The sequence below is a fragment of the Grampus griseus genome, assembly GCF_964374135.1.
Source record: "Grampus griseus genome assembly, chromosome: X".
Classification (NCBI taxonomy): domain Eukaryota; kingdom Metazoa; phylum Chordata; class Mammalia; order Artiodactyla; family Delphinidae; genus Grampus; species Grampus griseus.
This window is the reverse complement of record NC_138999.1, coordinates 16,952,017-16,970,925: the sequence shown is the minus strand read 5'-3', so window position 1 is coordinate 16,970,925 and position 18,909 is coordinate 16,952,017. Positions and strand designations below refer to the sequence as shown.

The 18,909-nt window shown below is 40.0% G+C and overlaps 1 protein-coding gene across 2 annotated transcripts in view; it reads left to right on the top strand.

The window, feature by feature from the left end:
• The first annotated feature begins 443 nt into the window (after positions 1 to 443).
• The window catches only part of RPS6KA3 (ribosomal protein S6 kinase A3), a 110,135-nt gene continuing 91,669 nt past the window's right edge, over positions 444 to 18,909 (top strand). The window contains exon 1 of one of the 2 annotated variants that reach the window (XM_082680774.1): positions 444 to 580. In XM_082680774.1, the coding sequence (XP_082536900.1) occupies positions 512 to 580 (69 nt within the window). In that variant the 5' untranslated portion in view covers positions 444 to 511. The remainder of the gene's footprint in view (positions 581 to 18,909) is intronic. The other variant, XM_082680777.1, reaches the window with a different exon arrangement.

The window sequence follows — 18,909 nt, the reverse complement described above, 5'->3', positions numbered from 1 at the left end:
CGAGGCCCAGAAGCAGTGGCTGGGGCGAGGAAGGAGGGACTAGCGGAGCGCCGCGGCCAGGGGCGTGTCTTCCCAGGCCCCGCCCCCGGGTGCGCGCGGCGGTGGCGGCGACGGCCGAGCCTCGCTTTGAGAGACAGGTATCGCTTAGGCGCCATGTTGTGAGCGGAAGTAGCGGAGCGCGCGGGGGCTGCTGTTCTGCTGGGAGCGGGCGCGGGAACCGGCGGGGGGGCGGAGCTGTAGTCCCGGCGGCGGAAGGAGGAGAGGAAGAAAGGGGCGAGACCCGGTGCCCGGCAGCGGCGCGAGGCTCTCGCTCGGCGCGCGGGCGTCTCCAGCCGGGCGCGCGGCGTTCGAGGGTCGGTGTCGGCGCCGAGCCCTCTCCCGGGCAGCCGCCGCTACTGCTGCAGCTGCTGCCGCCACTGCTGCCGTGTGGCTCGGGCGGCGACGGAGCGGGGCCGGCCGCGGGGCGGGCGGGGAGGGAGGAGGCGGTGAAGGCGGCGGGCCGGGGGGGAAGATGCCGCTGGCGCAGCTGGCGGACCCGTGGCAGAAGATGGCTGTGGAGAGCCCGTCCGACAGCGCTGAGGTGAGTGCAGCCGAGCGGCCGGGGCCGGCGCGCCCCCTCCCCGCGCCCCCGCCAGTTCGCTCCCCTCCCGGGAGCCGACCACTCGGCCCCTTCCTCTGCCGCTCGCGTCTCCCCTTGGTTCGGGATTCCGGTTTGGATAGTTGGGGTTGATCTATTTGCCCTTCTGTTCCTCCCACACGCACTCTCCCCTCCCTTTCCTCCCTCGGGGGGCTGTGGTGTGGTGGCGCGTGGGGTTTGGAGTGGGCGCCGGGGCTCTGCAAGAAGCCGATTTTCATCAACTTTGCGTGGGGGGAGCGGGAGGCGCAGCGGGGGCTGGCGAGGAGTTGGGAAGTTTGGCCCTGCCTGGTCGGGGGCTTCCCTGGACCCCGGTGACTTTGGGGGATGCGGGAGGGGTGTGGGTTGGGTTCGCTGGGGAGAGGGGACTCTCGAGCCCGGCCGGGGGAGGGGGTTGCCCCGGGGAGCCGGGCGCGCGGGGGCAGGAACGGCCCAGGGCAGGGGTGGCGACCTGTGAGGGTTTCGGGTAAGGGGTGCGGGACAGCCAAGGGTTTCTGCCCCCCCCCCATCTGCCGCAGCGGTTTCTGCTGCTGTAAGGGAGAGAGTGGAAGCCTGAGGTCCTCCACCACCACCCCCTGCCCCGTTTCTGAGGTCCCTGAGCTCGAGGACCCCGTCCCTGCGAGTTTAACTTGAGTTTCCTGTCCATGGAGGTGAGAGGGTGGTATTCAAGGAGATCAGCGGCCGCAGTAAAGGGGTTTCTGGTTTTCCTTGTCCGCGATCTGGTGACCGTCCCTGAGATACCCACCCGAGTGACCCAAACACTATACCTAAACAGGGCAAAACAGAATTCGCCCGACTCTTCGCAGCCGCCCCTGTCCCAGAACCAACTCGGGGTCTGCGAAAATAATCCAGACAAGACCCATTCCAGGGCATCAGCGCTCCTCTCCGGAGCGGAAAATCAATTCCTGATGGTGGCGCGTCTGTGATTCTTCCTTCTTGACTTTTTGCTGTCTTCTATTCCCCACAGCGGACTTTGGGGGATTACAGGATGATAGGCTGCGTGTGTGTAATAGTTACTGAGCGAGTGACCCCATTTCTGGAAAGCATGACTGAAGCGCGGGGGTGGAATGGGGCAGGCTCTGATGAGTGGTGTACTTGGCGGCAGCCGCTGCCCTGCCGGCCTCCGCAGTGTGAGAGGTGGATAGGGTTACTGGTTACGTCAGTAAGACCGAGGCTCAGTTTGATCTGAGATGCGGGACACTTGCATTCTCGGGTAGAATGGAGGGGGAGGCGGACGGGGATCAGTTCAAATCACTTTGCACTTTTTCCCTAGTCACCTCCGCTGCTGTATAAAATGTTTACTTGCTCTCTCTTTATCGCATGCAGAATTGTAATAGTGCTTACGGTTGGTGCTTAGTATTTTGCGACTTGGATCATATTTTTAAAACCTAAACGAAACGCTGCTCTTCAATAGAAAACACATTAATAGATGTTTCCTGAAAAAAAAATTTTTAAAGGAAATCTACGAGAATTTCATTTAAAATTGTTAGCCAGTCTAATACTGTGAATTTTTTGTAAGAAAATCAAATTTAGAATGTTTAATCATCTTTGGAATTGGATAGTATGAAACATAGTGCTCCCGGGGCTCTTTTCATTCATTTTTTTCCTTCAGAAAAATTTTTGCATTAAGTAATATAGCTAAAAGGTTATATTAAGTAATATAGCTAAAATGTGTTCTCAGAGTGCCGACCTTGTGGAAAGAAATTGAATTTGCTTTGAGCCTGATTTTTAAATGCAAACGTTAACATTTGCAACTCGTAATCAGTCCACACTTCTGCTTGGCACGCATCAGTGTGTTAAAAAAAAGTCATTTAAAATTCCACCTGATCCTTTTTCTATATAGCATACAATTGGATAAAGAAAGCACAAAGCTAATGTTTATTTAGCACTTACTATATGCCAGATACTGTGCTCATGCTATTTCATTTTATCCTTCCTATGACCCAACAGAGTAGGATTATGGTCCCCATTGTTACAGATTAAGAAACTGATCTCAAAAGTTAAGGGCACAAAGATTATAAATAGTAAATGGCAGAGCCATAATTCAGAGCCAGATGGATATAATTCATGTGCTTTGCTTTATGCTAGGGTAGCTGTTTCAAATCTTTTGTGGAAAAAAATCAGTATAAATAAGTAAACCGGTAGTTAGAGGTCAAGTATTTTTCAAAAACAATTATGGTATTATAAGATATCTCATTTGTTAAAGCCTGGTTATTTCAGTTACTGTCATGGTTTCCAGAACCTGGCAGATAGGTTCCCACAATTTGCCATTTTCAAGTAATTTTCTTGATATTCTGGCATAAGGTATGTCAGTCAGAGCCAGTGTTGCCTAGATTTATTAAAATTAGATTTTAACAAATTGCCTTTAGATATTTATTGCCTTTGGTTGTTCAGCTGTTTCAAGTAAATTACTTCTGATGCAAATTTGGAAATACTGAAAACAGTAAGGAAAAGGTTGAAAATTTTCATTTGGAAGTCTGATATTGAACTTAGTATTATGCTTAGCATTATGCCATCTCCTCCTCAGTAAGTTCTTATCAGTGAATAGTTGTATTTTACGATTTTTAAAAAATAGTCATTTGAGTAAAAACACCAGATTGTTTCTCTTCAGGCTAAAAGATTTCAGGGTTGATCTCTATAGAAATTTACATTTATGGTCTCTTCCCTAGGAGACTGTGAATTCTTCAAAGCTGAGACTTCTTTTTTTTCTCTGTATCCTCAGCTCTTAACACAGTGCCTGGCGCATACATAGTATAGGCCCCCTAGATGACCGACGAATTAATTATGAAGGTCAGGAATAGGGTAATTATCAATTTTATCTCTGTTCTTATCATTTTAATCTTACTTTGAAATATGAGCAATCTTAAAAGAACTGAGTACCTCACTAAAAGTACAGGCAGTTTCTTCCTTCCTTTACATGTCTTCTTGACCTCACATGGGTCTCATGGTGCTCAAAACAAAAAAACCCTTGTGGTTGAACTCAAACATGGGTCAAAACATGATAGGCTAGAACTATGCCAAATGTTTAAAGAAGCAAATTTAGAATAATAAAGGAAGTACTATGTGAGCAAAGTCAAGGTTGGTACAAGATTAAAAACAAAATAGCTTCCTAAATAGTCCAGGTGAATTCAGAACTCTTTAATGAGTTAAAGACGCTAGTGTGTTTTTGAATATTTGACTGTTTAGGAGATGGATATCCAGGAATTGTGGCTATTCTTTTCTACAAACTCTTGCCACTGCTATTAGGGACATTTACTGGATCATAAACCTGACCTAAAGTGACACCTTTTTCTCATTTTTAGTAAAGATATATTATAGTAAATGTAAATATGAACAATTTTCAAAAATAATAAAATTAAGGAGGTTCTTTTTGCTTTATAGAAATGTGTTATGTAAAAATAGTTACCTCGAATTCCTTTAAATGACAAGTTCCATAGTGCATTGAAAAATATTAACTGTATAAATATTTTATTTATAAAAAATGAGACCCTTGTTTTGGAAACCATCTTCAGTGGGTGTGCAACCATTTTTAACCTCAAAGATTTTATTGGATTCTGTAATAGTTCCACTGTATCAATATTAGGTTTCTTATGTTTCATCTGTAGGGAAAAACATTCTATTAAAGTGTGATCTTTGATTTTGAAAAAATAATGTTTTATTAAGTTTCTTTTCCTTTTCCTGTTTCATTTTTACCACCTTTCAGGTTTTTTTCTTTCCCCCAAGTGAAGATCTGAGGAGAGGACAGGTATTGTTACATGTCAACTGTCGAGTAACTGTGACACATTATTGAACACTTTGTTGTTTTCAGTGATTATAATATCAGTTTTTGTTAAACTAGAATTTAGGAAGGTTTGCGTTATTTTGGAAGCTTGATCCTATACTGATGGGGTTAATCCAAAACGAGAAACTTCTTTGATACATTTAAATTTTAAGATAAAGAGGGAAACTTATCCAATTAAAGAAACAAGTATAGGCAGACTTTGCCTTTTCATTAGTATGTTTCTGGAAATCACAATGAGTATGTCTTATTTTTATATAAGAAGAGTGGCATAATTGGGATGTGCACTCTTGACCAAGGACATGACATTCAGTAAATTATAGAATGATCAAAAATATAGCAGATCGGGCTTCCCTGGTGGCGCAGTGGTTGAGAGTCCGCCTGCTGATGCAGGGGACACGGGTTTGTGCCCTGGTCCGGGAAGATCCCACATGCCGCAGAGGGGCTGGGCCTGTGAGCCATGGCCGCTGAGCCTGCGCGTCCGGAGCCTGTGCTCCGCAACGGGAGAGGCCACAATAGTGAGAGGCCCGCGTACCGCAAAAAAATAAAATAAATAAATAAATAAATATATATATATATATATATATATATATATATATATATATAGCAGATCATTTCTCAGAAGTCTGAATTGCAGAAGAGTTGTTCTAAAGATTTTTTTTAATTTATCATCCACTAAAAAATTTATACCATTGTGATCGTTGAGAAGATTTGCTCTAGAGTTCCGTGTTCAGGGACATGTGATCTTCCAGGCTGTGAATGATGGATGACGTCAAGTGGCCCAGTTTGTCCAGTGCGGACTGGATGCTTTAGACCCAGTGGTTCAGATTACAGTGTACAACAGTGACATCTTGGTGGTCTCTTGGTAATGCATGAGTGTGATAGTGCTCAGTTGTTTATGTGTTTTGGTGAATGACAAGTTTTAAAGCATTGGAATGCAATCGAGCAAATGTATATTTTACACATCCCGTTCCCCATTTCATGTAATAGAAAGAAAAAACAAGCAGTTGCATTTTAATACTTGGCATTAGATTTATCGCACTCCCCCCCCCATCTTTAGGAGTTGATACAGTTTCCTGTGCCTTTCGTTAATCTGGGACAGTTACCAAATCTCAAGATACTCTGGTTTTTCAATTTAATACCAAATAGCATAGAAGCAAAGATAAAACAACTGTAAATTTTAATTGTTAAGTAAAATGTGTCAAGTTAACAAAACAAACACAAATATACTATATTCGTTGTATAAAACAGGATAAAATGTATCTGTGTAGAACATAACTATCATTTAATACATTTGGCTATTTTAAGCAAATACATTAGTTACTAGCAATTAAATATTTCAATTTTACTTATTCTACTTTGTGGGATAATTTGGATGTATGGCAAAGTGTTAAAGTACATCAATTTTGGAGCCATGAAGACCTGGGTTTGAGCCCTGTCTCTGCCACTTAGTATCTTTGTAATCTTATGCAAGTTATTTAATGTCTCTATGCTTCAACGTCCTAATCTGTAAAATAGGCATGAAAATAATATCTACCTCATGGGGTTGTGGTGAGAATCGAATGATAATATATGTAAAGCACTTGGGTCAGTACATGGTTTGTATTTAATAAATAATAGTTATAATGAATCATCTCTCAAACAGCACTGTCTTAGGAAGTTCTGTGTTTTTCCTCTGGGGTAATTTTTCCAGAATCAAACAGAACAATTAAAAATGGTTTGTTTGGGGCTTCCCTGGTGGCGCAGTGGTTGAGAGTCCGCCTGCCGATGCAGGGGACATGGGTTCGTGCCCCGGTCCGGGAAGATCCCACATGCCGCGGAGCGGCTGGGCCTGTGAGCCTGCGCGTCAGGAGCCTGTGCTCCGCAACGGGAGAGGCCCACATACCACAAAAAAAAACAAAAAACAAAAAGAAAAACAAACAAACAAAATGGTTTGTTTGATTGATCTGTTTAAAGAGAACCTTTATAATATCTGAATATAACTGTAAGGGTAAGGTGAACAGAAATCTCTTGAATCTTATCCTTTTTTATATTGTTCCCCTCTTCAATATTGTCTTTAGAGGGGGGAAACACATAAAAAACATTTTGAAGAATATGTGCGGAAGAAGGAAGAAAAGAATGTTCATATTTCAACGTTGCTCAAATTGGAAGCCCTCTCACAGTCCACGGCATGTCATTGTTTAATCAGCAGGGGCTTTTTTCTCTTAGTGATATATAAGATAATAGTATATCTCACACACGATGGTGTCTTATAATTGTTGAAATATGGTATACCCTATATGTCAACCTCTTGAAGGAAGTGTGTCTCTGAAGAAATAAAGTCAATATATAGCATCAATAGGTAGAATTTTAACTTACTTTCTAAAAAGTACCAAAACAAAATGTGCACACCTTTTTATATTTTAGGATCAGTTCTGTTAATTTCATTTTTTAGGGACAGAAATTAATATGGCACACTTCCCTCCCCATTACTATAAACACATTTATTTTGGTTATTTGAATATGCCATGAGTGACTGGCTTTTCCTGTCTAGAAATACAATCCTTTGGTTTTTGTTCTGTTATGTGATACTGGTACTTAAGGAACTTTCAATAGTCCACATGGTATTTTCAACTGAGAAGTCTCTGAAAATTTTCAAAGTGTGTCTGTGCCCCAACAACCATCTTCTCCCTCCAAAAAAACCAAAGGAGCGTGACATAATCAAATAAATTTGGGGATTGTGGAATTAAATGAGATCTGACCAATGTCTTTACTGCATAACATCTTAGAACTTTTAAGATGATAATGTACATGCTGAATCTGCAAAAAGGAAATAGCTCACAGCATTTGAGACTTGATGTCAGCACCCCTTTTTCATGAACCATCTATTGAAGTCTCAGAGGACACAAGTGCTTTGCAGAACACAGTTTTGGAAAGTCTGATAACTACAGTAACATGATCCAGTATTGCCTGGAAACAAGCTGTTAATGTTTAATTGACTGTATCAAATCTTTTTCTCTGTAACTGTCAAACGAGTTTTTGTTTCATTTTGAATTGGAGTCTTTCTAAATTAATTTGTGTAACAATTTTCCATCTTAATAGTGGACTAAAAATTTAAATGCAGTAGTTTAAATAAAAGTTTGAAATAATTTAAACTTTTAAAATTCAGTGTTTTGAAAGGTAATGGTCATATTCTACCTTAATATCAAGCTAATTGCCCCTACTAAATGGCTCCCTCATGGACTTACTCTGTAATTTACTTTTAATATTCATAGTTTTTAAAAACTCTTATCATTTGCTATTTTATGCTGCTGTCAATCTGTCTACTTCTCCCATTCTTTTTTAATTAATTGCTTCAAACTTGAAGTTACTAGAAAACAGCTAGGATTAATGACATTTTGATGCAGCTGTTTTTAACTTGGGAACATTGTTACTTCATCTTTAAAAAAAAGTTTACTTACAGCTTACCAATGATGTAAAATGACTTCCTCACCCTTTTTCTGATCTCTGCCCATTATATACACATACCTCTGGAGTCAGGGGTATTCGAGGGGCGTATTACCTACTAACAAACAGTGATTTTATGCTTCAGCATACCATAACGGAATAGCTCAATTACTGGCATTACCTACTCTGAATATGTACCTTTTTCTCTTGAAGGTATCAGCTAGAAAGGAATGTGAATGAACGAAAGATCAGGAGGCTAGCCTACTGCCCCACCTGGAGTCAGCTCTCCACATTGTCTTTTGGAGGGTATTTTTGTGTTTTGTTTTGTTTTTTCATGAAATAGTGCTAGTTGCCTGAATATTAGATAATCCTACATTTATGTGTAAATCCAAAAGCACTTTTATACTTCCTATCAGTCTTCCCCTCTATTAGTATAAATAGAATTACAGCAGTAGCATAACTTAAATCAGATTTTCCCATCTTAGCTAATACTCTATCCATGGTTTCTTACATACCTTAAAAATTGTTTTATCCACCATGTTAATTGATTTTTATAATCTTACATATGATGATGATCTCATCTTCATGTCTGACCTGGTCATCTAGATTTCTGTGAGCTTGCGTCTAATCCTTTGGCCCACAAAACTTGTTATAGGAAACTTGGTTCAGCCATTTGATATGTGTTAGAAGCAGATGGCAAATGATAGCCTGAAACAAAAGTTCATTTTGACATTAATAGATTGAAGTGCACCTCAAGTGCAATGTTTTGGGAGAAATCTTCACTCCAGAAATCTTGTAGAATCTCTACTAAAAACCTCAGTTACCCAGGATGTTATTTCACTTTTTCACATTTAGGAGCAGAGGAGTCTACCTGAAAAGAATATAAAATAATAGGAAAGATGCACTTAAAAAAAACCCCAGCTTCTAGATGGGTACCATTCAGTAGCCACTAGCCAGCCACATGTGTGGCTACTGAGCACTTGAAATGTGGCCAGTATGGCTGAGAAACTGAATTTTTAAGTTAACTTTAATTAATTTAAATTTTAATAGTCATCTGTGGCTATTGGCTACCACATTGAACAGCACAGTTCTAGATTATAGAATTAGCACAAACTGAACCCTTTTTTCTACACCAGTGTTTTTCAACTCTACCTTTTCTTACTTGTAGTTTGAAATTAACAGGCTAAAGCTTTTTCTAAATGAAAAATATATTTAATATGCTGTTTCAAATTATGTTTAATCAGCTTCGTCTTGTCTCTCTTCTACCCTGAAGATTTTGATAAGCCCTCCTAAGTGGTACATGCCCCTCAAATAACCATTCTGCACTTTCTACAACTTTACTAACTTTACAGTGACATTTCTCATTCAAGTGGTAACATCGAAGCATTGGGGAAATCTAGCTATCAGAATTGGTGCATTTTGTTCACTATACTATGCTAATTAATACTGGGAAAGTAGATTGGTTCATCTTGGAGATTAACATATACTGAATGCCCTCTCTGACTAGACGCTTTGTGTATATCAACTTGAATAAGGTAGATGTAATTAACCTCAACTTACAGGTGAGGAAACTGAAGCCTAGAGAGGTTAAGTAACTTGTTCATGGTTGCACAGCTATTAAGTGGAGGAGGCAGGGTTCAAACACCAGGTCTCGCAGATTGCAATCCCACTGATTTTCCACTAGACTGCCCTGCTTTGGTTGAAAACAGCGTAGAGGTGAGTGACTCGGTCTAGATGACATCTCCTCCTAAGGGCAAAAGGGTCCAGGTGGTTTGTATTGAGCAGATGTTTTCATGGGAACGTACAGGGAGACTTAGAAAAGCAAAATTGATATTACTCTCCAAATACAGCATGGGTAAAATAAGCTTTTGTGAGCTGGCCTGAGAAACAGCATCGTATGTGACATCGTATGGGAAATTTTTTTGAGATTTCTAAACAACTATCTTACAAGTGAGAATTTGAAACAAAAACTACTGTACTTGAAAAAGGGGGTTTGTCCAGATGTAACTTAACACCTCTCCATACAGAAGCCCCTAGGTGTGTGCTTGAGTAACTGTGCTCTGTTTTTTAATTGCAGCTTATTAAATCATTACCTCTTCATATTTGCATCTTCTTTTCAGAAAAATGTATTTGACTTTCCCTCAGAGTGCCAGAAAACAGGATGTGGCACAACCTGAAAAAGTTGCCAATTATCTTGCTACAGTAAAAGAAAAGGAAATTTAAAGAAATGTTGATCATTGGTGACTTTTCCCCCCCTTTGGGTTTTTTAATTCTTAGGTTAAATAGCCCTAGTTAATCTTTTTAAAAATTGAGATATGATTTATATACCACAAAATTGTACCCTTGTAAAGTATACAATTCAGTGGTCTTTAGTATATTCACAAAGTTGTGCAACCATCACCACTATCTAGTGCCAGAAGCTTTTCATGACCTCCAAAATCCCATACTCATTAGCAGTCACTCCCTATTCCCTCCTTCCCCCAGCCCCTGGCAACTAATAATCTAATTTCTGTCTCTGTAGATTAGCCTATTCTGGACATTTCATGTTAATGGAATCATATGATATGTGGCCTTTGTGTCGACATCATGCACTTAACATAATGTTTTCAGGGTTCATCAGTGTTGTAGCATGTGTCAATGCTTCATTTTTATGGCTGAGTAAGCTATTGTGTGGTTATAGCAGTTTTGTTTATCAGTGTATCTGTTGGTGGACATTTGGATTGTTTCCATTTTGGGGGTATTATAAATAATGCTGCTATGAACATTTGTATACAAGCTTTTATGTGAACATGTTTTCAGTTCTCTTGGGTGTTTGCCTAGGAGTGGAATTGCTGTGTCATATGGTAAGTCTATATTTAATATTTTGAGGAACTGCCAAATAGTTTTCCAACTTGTTTGTATCATTTTACATTCGCACCAGCAATGCACGAGGGTTTCAGTTTCTCCACATCCTCACCAACACTTGTTATTGTTTTTTTCATTATAACCACCCTAGTGTGTTTGAAAGTGGTATCTCATTGTGGTTTTGATTTACATTTCTCTAATGACTGGGAATGTGAAGGATGTTTTCATGTGCTTATTGTCTACTTGTATCCATAGTTCTCGTGCTTATTTTGCTGCTGATTTAGGGACTTAAATGGAGTTTCGCTCTAATGCTGATATAGAAGATCCTTATCTGTGTCATGTTATATACATAGTTCTCAGAAAACTTAGTTTCAGTTTGCACTTTTAAAAGATTTCCTTTATTTTTAGATGTGATAAATAAAAAGCTTTTTCTAGAACAATGGCTTTCCAGTTGGGTGAATAGAGCCCTGCTTCACCTGGGCCACACCTTCTCCCAGCCAGAACAGAGTTTCTAGAGGAACACAACAAAGAGTTAAAAGATTAATTATAAAACAAATTATACAAAGAAAGCAAAAATTGAGGCAGTGATATTTTTCCTTACAGTCTCCTCAGTCTTGTTATACTATTCTATAGTTTCTTATTTAAAGCAAGAGTACAGGAATTAATCGAAGGTCAGTCAAAACAAAAAGTCTAGAATCTCTGAAATTAAATATAAGTCAACAAATAAATGAATTTTCAAGGATCCATCTCTTAAAGTGAGATATACAGACGTTTCATTTAAAGTAGTGAAAATGCAAAGCAAAACCCCTGTTGGCCTTCTTTCCTTCAAGTTCCTCCTGGCTCTTGGTATAATTCAAGAAAAATAACTATCACAATGGATGTTGATAGCAGTAAGGGGGGTTACTTAAAGAGAGAAATGTCACAGGCAAGTTAAAAATAAGATTTGCCTTGGATTATTAAAAAGAGGAGCTCAAAATGAGTTTTAAAGGGATCTTTTCCCCCTGGCTGTTCTGAATTTGTGTGGTATAGTACTAGGTGATAATGAATGAGATAGAATTCTTTCCTTTGGAATATTATAGTGTGAAAGTACTGAGGTGGACTGGCAGTTGAATAACATGAAGCAAGCTAAATTAGCCAGGAATGATATAAACATAATCGGAGCTTTAGGGGAAAGTTCTGATCTATGATGTTATATAGCAGTTTTCCATAGTGCATTTTTAACCATAATGTGGAAACCTAGAAAATAAATGTCATTACCCCAAACACCCAGTAAAGTTTCTTTTAACACACACACACACACACACACACACACACACACACACACAGAGAAAATGTTATTTTCAACATAAAAATTAATCACTTGGTGGAGACTTCTGGTTCTGCCAAGGTGGAGGAGTCCTTTTCCTCCTAGGTCTTCCTTTACAACTAAAACACCTAAGACATCACAGCAAACAAGTACAGGAACACTCTGAAAGGTGGAAATTAGAAAGCAGACTGCCTACAGACTTTGGGATTAAAGGAATGACACAAGTAGTGAGTTCCCTGGGTGTTCTTATTGCCTCCCATATATCCTGGACAGGGTGTTTTAAAAGCCTCCAACCTGGAACCACCAACAGGCGCAGACAAAAAGGGTTCCAAGAAAAGCCTGTTCTCTTTAGCCAGATGACTAAAGAAAGGGTGGGCTAACAACAGTAAACCTTTTTGACAATACCCACCCTACTGTAGCCAAACACCAACAGAAAAACCCCACCCTGCTTCTAAGAAGCAAGTGGCAGTGCTTGTGGCTGGGCAGATCAGGGACCTAATCGCCCCTTCTCCCCTTCGCTGCCTAGCAAAAACAAACAGCACTTTGATTCCCCCTGCTCGGTGGCTTTGGCAGGTTGTGCAGGGACCTGATATTCCCTCACCACCACGCCTGTCCCACTCCCTACAGAAGGAGGTGGTGTTCTCACTAGGGTAGTGTCAGTGGGGTCCAGCAGCCAGTTGAGCCTCCACTCCAACCTGGAAGCAATGAGGCATAACAAGGTGGTGTGAGGTAGGACTAGTCCCCACTAAGCCTCCCCCCGCCCTGTGTCAGTGAGGTCCACCCTCACCCAGCATCAACAAGGCAGAACAAGATGGTTGGAGGTGGCCTGGTCAGCGCTGCTTCCCCCCTCCGCTGATGCAGTAGGGCCCAGATGCCACCTCCATCTGGCATCTACAAGGTGGAACAGAGTGGTAGATGGCAGGGCTGATTGGCACCCCACTTCTCCCTCTCCCCTCTCCTGTTGTCAGCTGGGCCTTTCAGGGAGCTGAAGTCTACCTTGAACTCCGCTGAACTCTGCTGAACTCCACTCTCCCCTGCAGCAATGAAGCAGTGTGAGTCAGCCCTCCACTTCCCCTCTTCCTATTGTCAGTAGGGTCTGTCAGGGAGCTGAGCTTGCACCCCTGCTCAGAGGCAATGAGGTGGTATGGGTTGGTGCCCCACTTTCACTGGGAACAAGAGTGAAGCTGAACTTCCATCCCACCCATCTGCAAAAAAGCAATGTGAGTCATTGCTCCACTTTTGCCAGGGTGGTGTTGGCGGAGCCCAGCAGGAAGCTGAACATACACACTCACCCTGCCCTCACACTACACCTCAACTGGTAGACTGCCTGCTAAAAAAGATTAAATAGGATCCAGAGTCTTAAAATCTCCAAAATGTCCATTATACAGCTGAAGTTCACTTACACTAAGACCCAAGAAAATTGCATCATGAATGAGAAAAAAGGCACCATATACCAGCACGGAGATGCTTCATATATTGGAATTGTCTGACAAGGATTTTAAAACAGCCATCATAAAAATACTTCAGTGAGCAACCACAAACACATTTGAAACAAATGAAAAATTAGTCTCAGAAAAGAAATAAAGTAGAAAATGGACACTTTAGAACCGAAAAATGCAATAACTGGAATAAACTTACTACATGGGCTCAATAGAAGAATGGAGGGACTTCCCTGGCAGTCCAGTGGTTAAGACTCTGTGCTTCCACTGCAGGGGGTGCGAGTTCGATCCCTGGTCAGGGAACTAAGATCCCACATGTGGTGCAGCCAAAAAAAAAAAAAAAAAAAAATGGAGGTGACTGGAAAGAGTCAATAAAATTGAAGATAGAGCAATAGAAATTACTCAATCTGAATAGCAGAGTAAAAATAAACTGAAAAATAAATGGAGTGTCTCAGGGGCCTGGGAACATTAACAGAAGATTTAATATTCATGTCACCACAGTTTCAGAAGCAGAGAAAAAAGGTGGACTTGAAGAAATAATGCCTGAAATTTCCCCAGTTTGGCAAAAGATGTAAGCCTACAGATTCAAGAAGCTGATTGAACTCCAAATAAGATAAACTAAAGTAATCCACACCTAGGCACATCAAAATCAAACCTTCGGAAATGTGAAATTGTTTAATGGGTATAGAATTTCAATTTTGCAAGATGAAAAATTCTGGAGATTGGTTGCACAAGAATGTGAATATACTGTTTTTTTTTTTCTGTATGCGGCCCTCTCACTGTTGTGGCCTCTCCCGTTGCGGAGCACAGGCTCCGGACGCGCAGGCTCCGGACGCGAAGGCTCAGAGGCCATGGTTCACGGGCCCAGCCGCTCCGCGGCATGCGGGATCTTCCTGGACCAGGGCACGAACCCGCGTCCCCTGCATCAGCAGGCGGACTCTCAACCACTGCGCCACCAAGGAAACCCAATGTGAATATACTTAACATACTGAACTTCATACTAAAAAACAGTTAAGACAGTAAATTTCATGCTAGGTGTATTTTACCACAGTTAAAATTTGTTTCTAAATCAAAGTAAAAGACAAAAAATCTTAAAAGCAGGTAGAACTGAACTATTACCTATAGGGGAATAATAATTCAAATGACAGTAGATCCCACATTAAAAACCATCGAAGCCAGAGGGAAATGGCACACTGTCTTTTAAGTGCTGAAAGAAAAGATCTGCAACCCAGAATTCTATACCCAGTGAAAATATCCTTCTAGCGTGAAGGTGCAATCAAAGCAGTCTCTGGTGAAGGGAAGCTAAGAGAATGTGTCTGTAACAGACCGTGAAGGAATGACTACAGGTCGTTCTTCAAGCAGAAAGGAAATGATAAAAGAAGGATCTGGAACATCAAGAATAACATGAATTCTACACATTCTCTTCCAGAAAATAGAAGAGGAAGCATATCACTACTCATTTTTTGAGGCCAGTATCACCCTGATACCAAAACCTAAAGACAGTACAGAAAAGAAAACTCCACATCAGTATCCCTTAAGAATATAGACACAGAATGCTCAACAAAATATTAGCAAAACAAATCCAGCAACATATAAAAAGAAGTATACAGCATGACCAAGTGGGTTGTATTCCAGGGGTGTAAGACTGGTTCAGTATTCAAAAAATCAATTGATGTAGTCCACCATATTAAAGTTGAATAAAAATATTAATAATGTGCAAAACACATGATTAAAGACATACAGATTGGAAAGGAAGAAATAAAAATGTCTCTATTTGCAAGTGACATGAGGTCTCCAATGGAAATCCCAAGGAATCTACGTAAATCTAGAACTGATAAGTGAGTTCAGCAAAGTTGTAAGATACAAGATCAGCATACAAAAATAGTGTTTCTGTATACTAGCAATGAATGTGTGGAAACCAAAAGGAAAAACATAGTTCCATTTGTAATTGCTTAAAAAATTTCTCAGGTATAAATCTAACAAAACATGTATAGGGCTTGTGTGCTGAAATCTAAAAAATGTTAAATGAAATCAAAGGTCTAAATAAATGGAGAGGTCTACCATGTTCATACATTAGAAGACACAACATAGTAAAGATGCCAGTTCTCCCCAAATTCTTCTATAGGTTTAACACAAGCGTATTCTAAAAGTTACATGCAACGGTAGAGGAACTAAAATATCCAAAACAGGATAAAAATAAAGTGGGAGGAATCACTTTACCCAACTTTTAGACTTACTAAATAGTTTCAGTAATCAAAATCCTGTGGTATTGGTGAAGGGATAAATACATAGATCAGTGGAACAGAATGGAGAGCCCAGAAATAGACCCAAACAAGTACGGCCAACTGATTTTTTTCAAAGATGCAAATGCAATTCAATGAAGGAAAAATAGATAGCATTTTCAACAGTGGTGCTTGGAGCAATTACACACCCATAGGTAAAACAGTGAACCTCAACCTAAACCTCACACCTTATACAAAAATTAATCCAAAATGGATCGTGGAAACTCTAAAACATTTAGAACTTAGATATAAGAGAAAATCTTTGGGCCTGTGGGCTAAGTGAAGGGTTCATAGACCAGACACCAAAAGCACAATCCATAAAAGAAAAAAATAATAAATTGGACTTGATCAAAATTCAAAATGTTCGCTCTGTGAAAAAGATCCTGTTAAGGGGATGAAAAGAGAAGCCACAGATTGGGTGAAAGTATTTGCACACCTGTATCTGAGACAGGACTTGTATCTAGAATATATATAAAGAACTCTCAAAACTTAACAGTAACAAAGGCAAATAGTCCAGTTAGAAATTGGACAAAAGAGATAAACAGACATTTCATCAAAGGGGATATATGGATAGCACATAAGCATATGAGAAGACGTCAACATGGTTAGCTATCAGAGAAATGAAAATTAAAACCACAAAGAGATATCTCTACATACCTTTTAGGATACCCAAAATGAAAAATAGTGACAGTACCTAGTGTTGGTGAGGATATGGACAAACTGGATCTTTCATACATTGCTGATGGGAAAGTGAAATTATACAGCCTTTCTGGAAAATAGTTTGGTCATCTCTTTAAAAACTAAACATACACTTATTACATAACCCAGCAGTTGCACTCCTGGGCATTTATCCCAGAGAAATGAAAATGTATGTCCACATAGAAGTCTGTTCACAAATGTTCATAGCAGCTTTATTTGTAATATCCAAAAGTTAGACACCAAATGTCCTTCAATGGGTGAATAGTTAAACAAGCTGTGGTATGTTCACACCATGGAATACTGGAATACTACTAAACTAAAAGGAATGAATTATTGATACAACAACTTGGACGAATCTTCAGGGAATTCGTGCTGAGTGGAAAAAAGTTACATACCATATGATTCCATTTATATAACATTCTTGAAATGACAAAATTGGAGACTAGATTAGTGGTTGCCAGGGTTAGGAAGAAGGGTGGGAGAGAGGTGGATGTAAAGGGGCAACACGCAGGATCCTGATGGCGAAGAACTGGTATCTTTACTCTGGTGGTAGATACAGGTGCCTATACATGTGATAAAGTGTGTAATAATGAGCACGCACACGCACACACACGCGAGAACCTGTAAAACCAGTGATATCTGAGTAAGGTCTGGGCATTGTACCAGTATAATTTTCCTGGTCTTGACAGGAAGTTGTGTAAGATGTAACCACTGGGTTAAAGGTGTATGGGACCTCTCTATTATTTTTGCAATTTCCTGTGAATATATAATCATTTCTAATTTAAAAGTTAGGAAAAAAGTTGAGAAAGCATTAGATAAAATTCAGTGTCTATTCTCAATTAAAAACAGTAAAATAGGGCTTCTCTGGTGGCGCGGTGGTTGAGAGTCTGCCTGCCAATGCAGGGGACATGGGTTCGTGCCCCGGTCCGGGAAGATCCCACATGCCGCGGAGCGGCTGGGCCCCTGAGCCATGGCCGCTGAGCCTGCGTGTCCGGAGCCTGTGCTCCGCAGTGGGAGAGGCCACAACAGTGAGAGGCCCGCGTACCGCAAAAAAACCCAGTAAAATAGGAATAAGAGGGTGTGTCCTTAACATTATTAAAAAATAGTCTCAGACCAGTAGCCAGCATCATGCTTGATGGAGACATGTTATGGGCAATCTCATTAAAATTGTGCCTGCTGTTTTCACCTCTGTTTCACATTCTACAAGAGTTTGCTAATGAAGTTAGACAAGAAAATCAAAAGGTATTCAAAAGAAGGATAAAAGATAACTATTCATAGATGATATAATCATCTTCTTAGGTAATCTATGGAGACCACTAAAAAGCTTTGTGAAAACTAATGATGGTCTAATAAGGTGGTATTAAACAGAATATATATTTAAAAATTAATAAATAGTTTTGTTAGAAATGATAATGGGAAAAAAGAGCTCATTCAAAATAGCAGTAAAAATATTAAATGTCTGGAAATAAACATAAGCAAAGGGCAGGAACTAAATGAAAGAAAATAGTTGTATTAAAGAATAAATAAGTTGAGAGAAAAGCTATGGTTCTTTAAATTACTTTCAGTAGGATTTGAGGTTTGTTATTTTCTTGTTTATTTTTTTAAAAATTTTTCCTCTGTCTTGAATGAATGTTCCCAGATTTTTAGTTTTTTTCTTATTTCTTTAGGTTTCTTTTATTTTGTAGCTTATCTGGACAGTTAATACTAACAATTTTTAGTAGAGTCCTCTTATTAATAGTGTTTATGCTTAATACATATACAGCTAGAATTCATTATGGAGCTGTAATTATAAACTATATTTCTCATTTTTCCAAAAATAAACCTTGCTGCCTGGTTGTGTTTATACCTATGGTACTTTTAAATATATATATATGTATATATATTTAATGAGTGAGTAGTTTGGATTGTTTTTTCCTAAGTAAGTTCAGTTCCAAACTTGTCTAATACACTTTGTGTTAAGGTACAGTTGATATTGCTTGGCTGTTAAGCTCTTTTTTGTGTATTTGAGCAAGTCCTATTCTGTCTTGTTTCACTTACTGGCAAGCTATTATTGCTGTCGTTTTGTTCATAAGAATGTTTGTAAGACTGTGTGTAAGTTTAATTAAAGTGACTTTTAGTTAACAGTTATGTTATCAGTAACACATGTTGGGTTCAGTTCATCAAACATTTAAGCACCACTTGTTTTGCCGATGAGGAAACAGGTTCAGGTAATTTTGCCACAGTCACATAACAAATAAAGCTTGGGCTTTGAAGCTCGGCTCGGCATCATGGTGTATCTGTTTTAGATAGAAGGACTTCACTAAGCCTCTGGAAACCAGAAGAAATTATTAGACTTTTTCCTAAGACTTAAATTAGCCAAACCAAGTAATGCATTAATGAATTATCTAGTACTCAGACTTTTAGCCCTAGAAATGGAAGTGGACCCATTAGGGTAAGGGACTCACCAGAATACCCTCAAGTATTTGCATTTGTCAATTCCTCTGGCAAGATGAGCAGGAGGA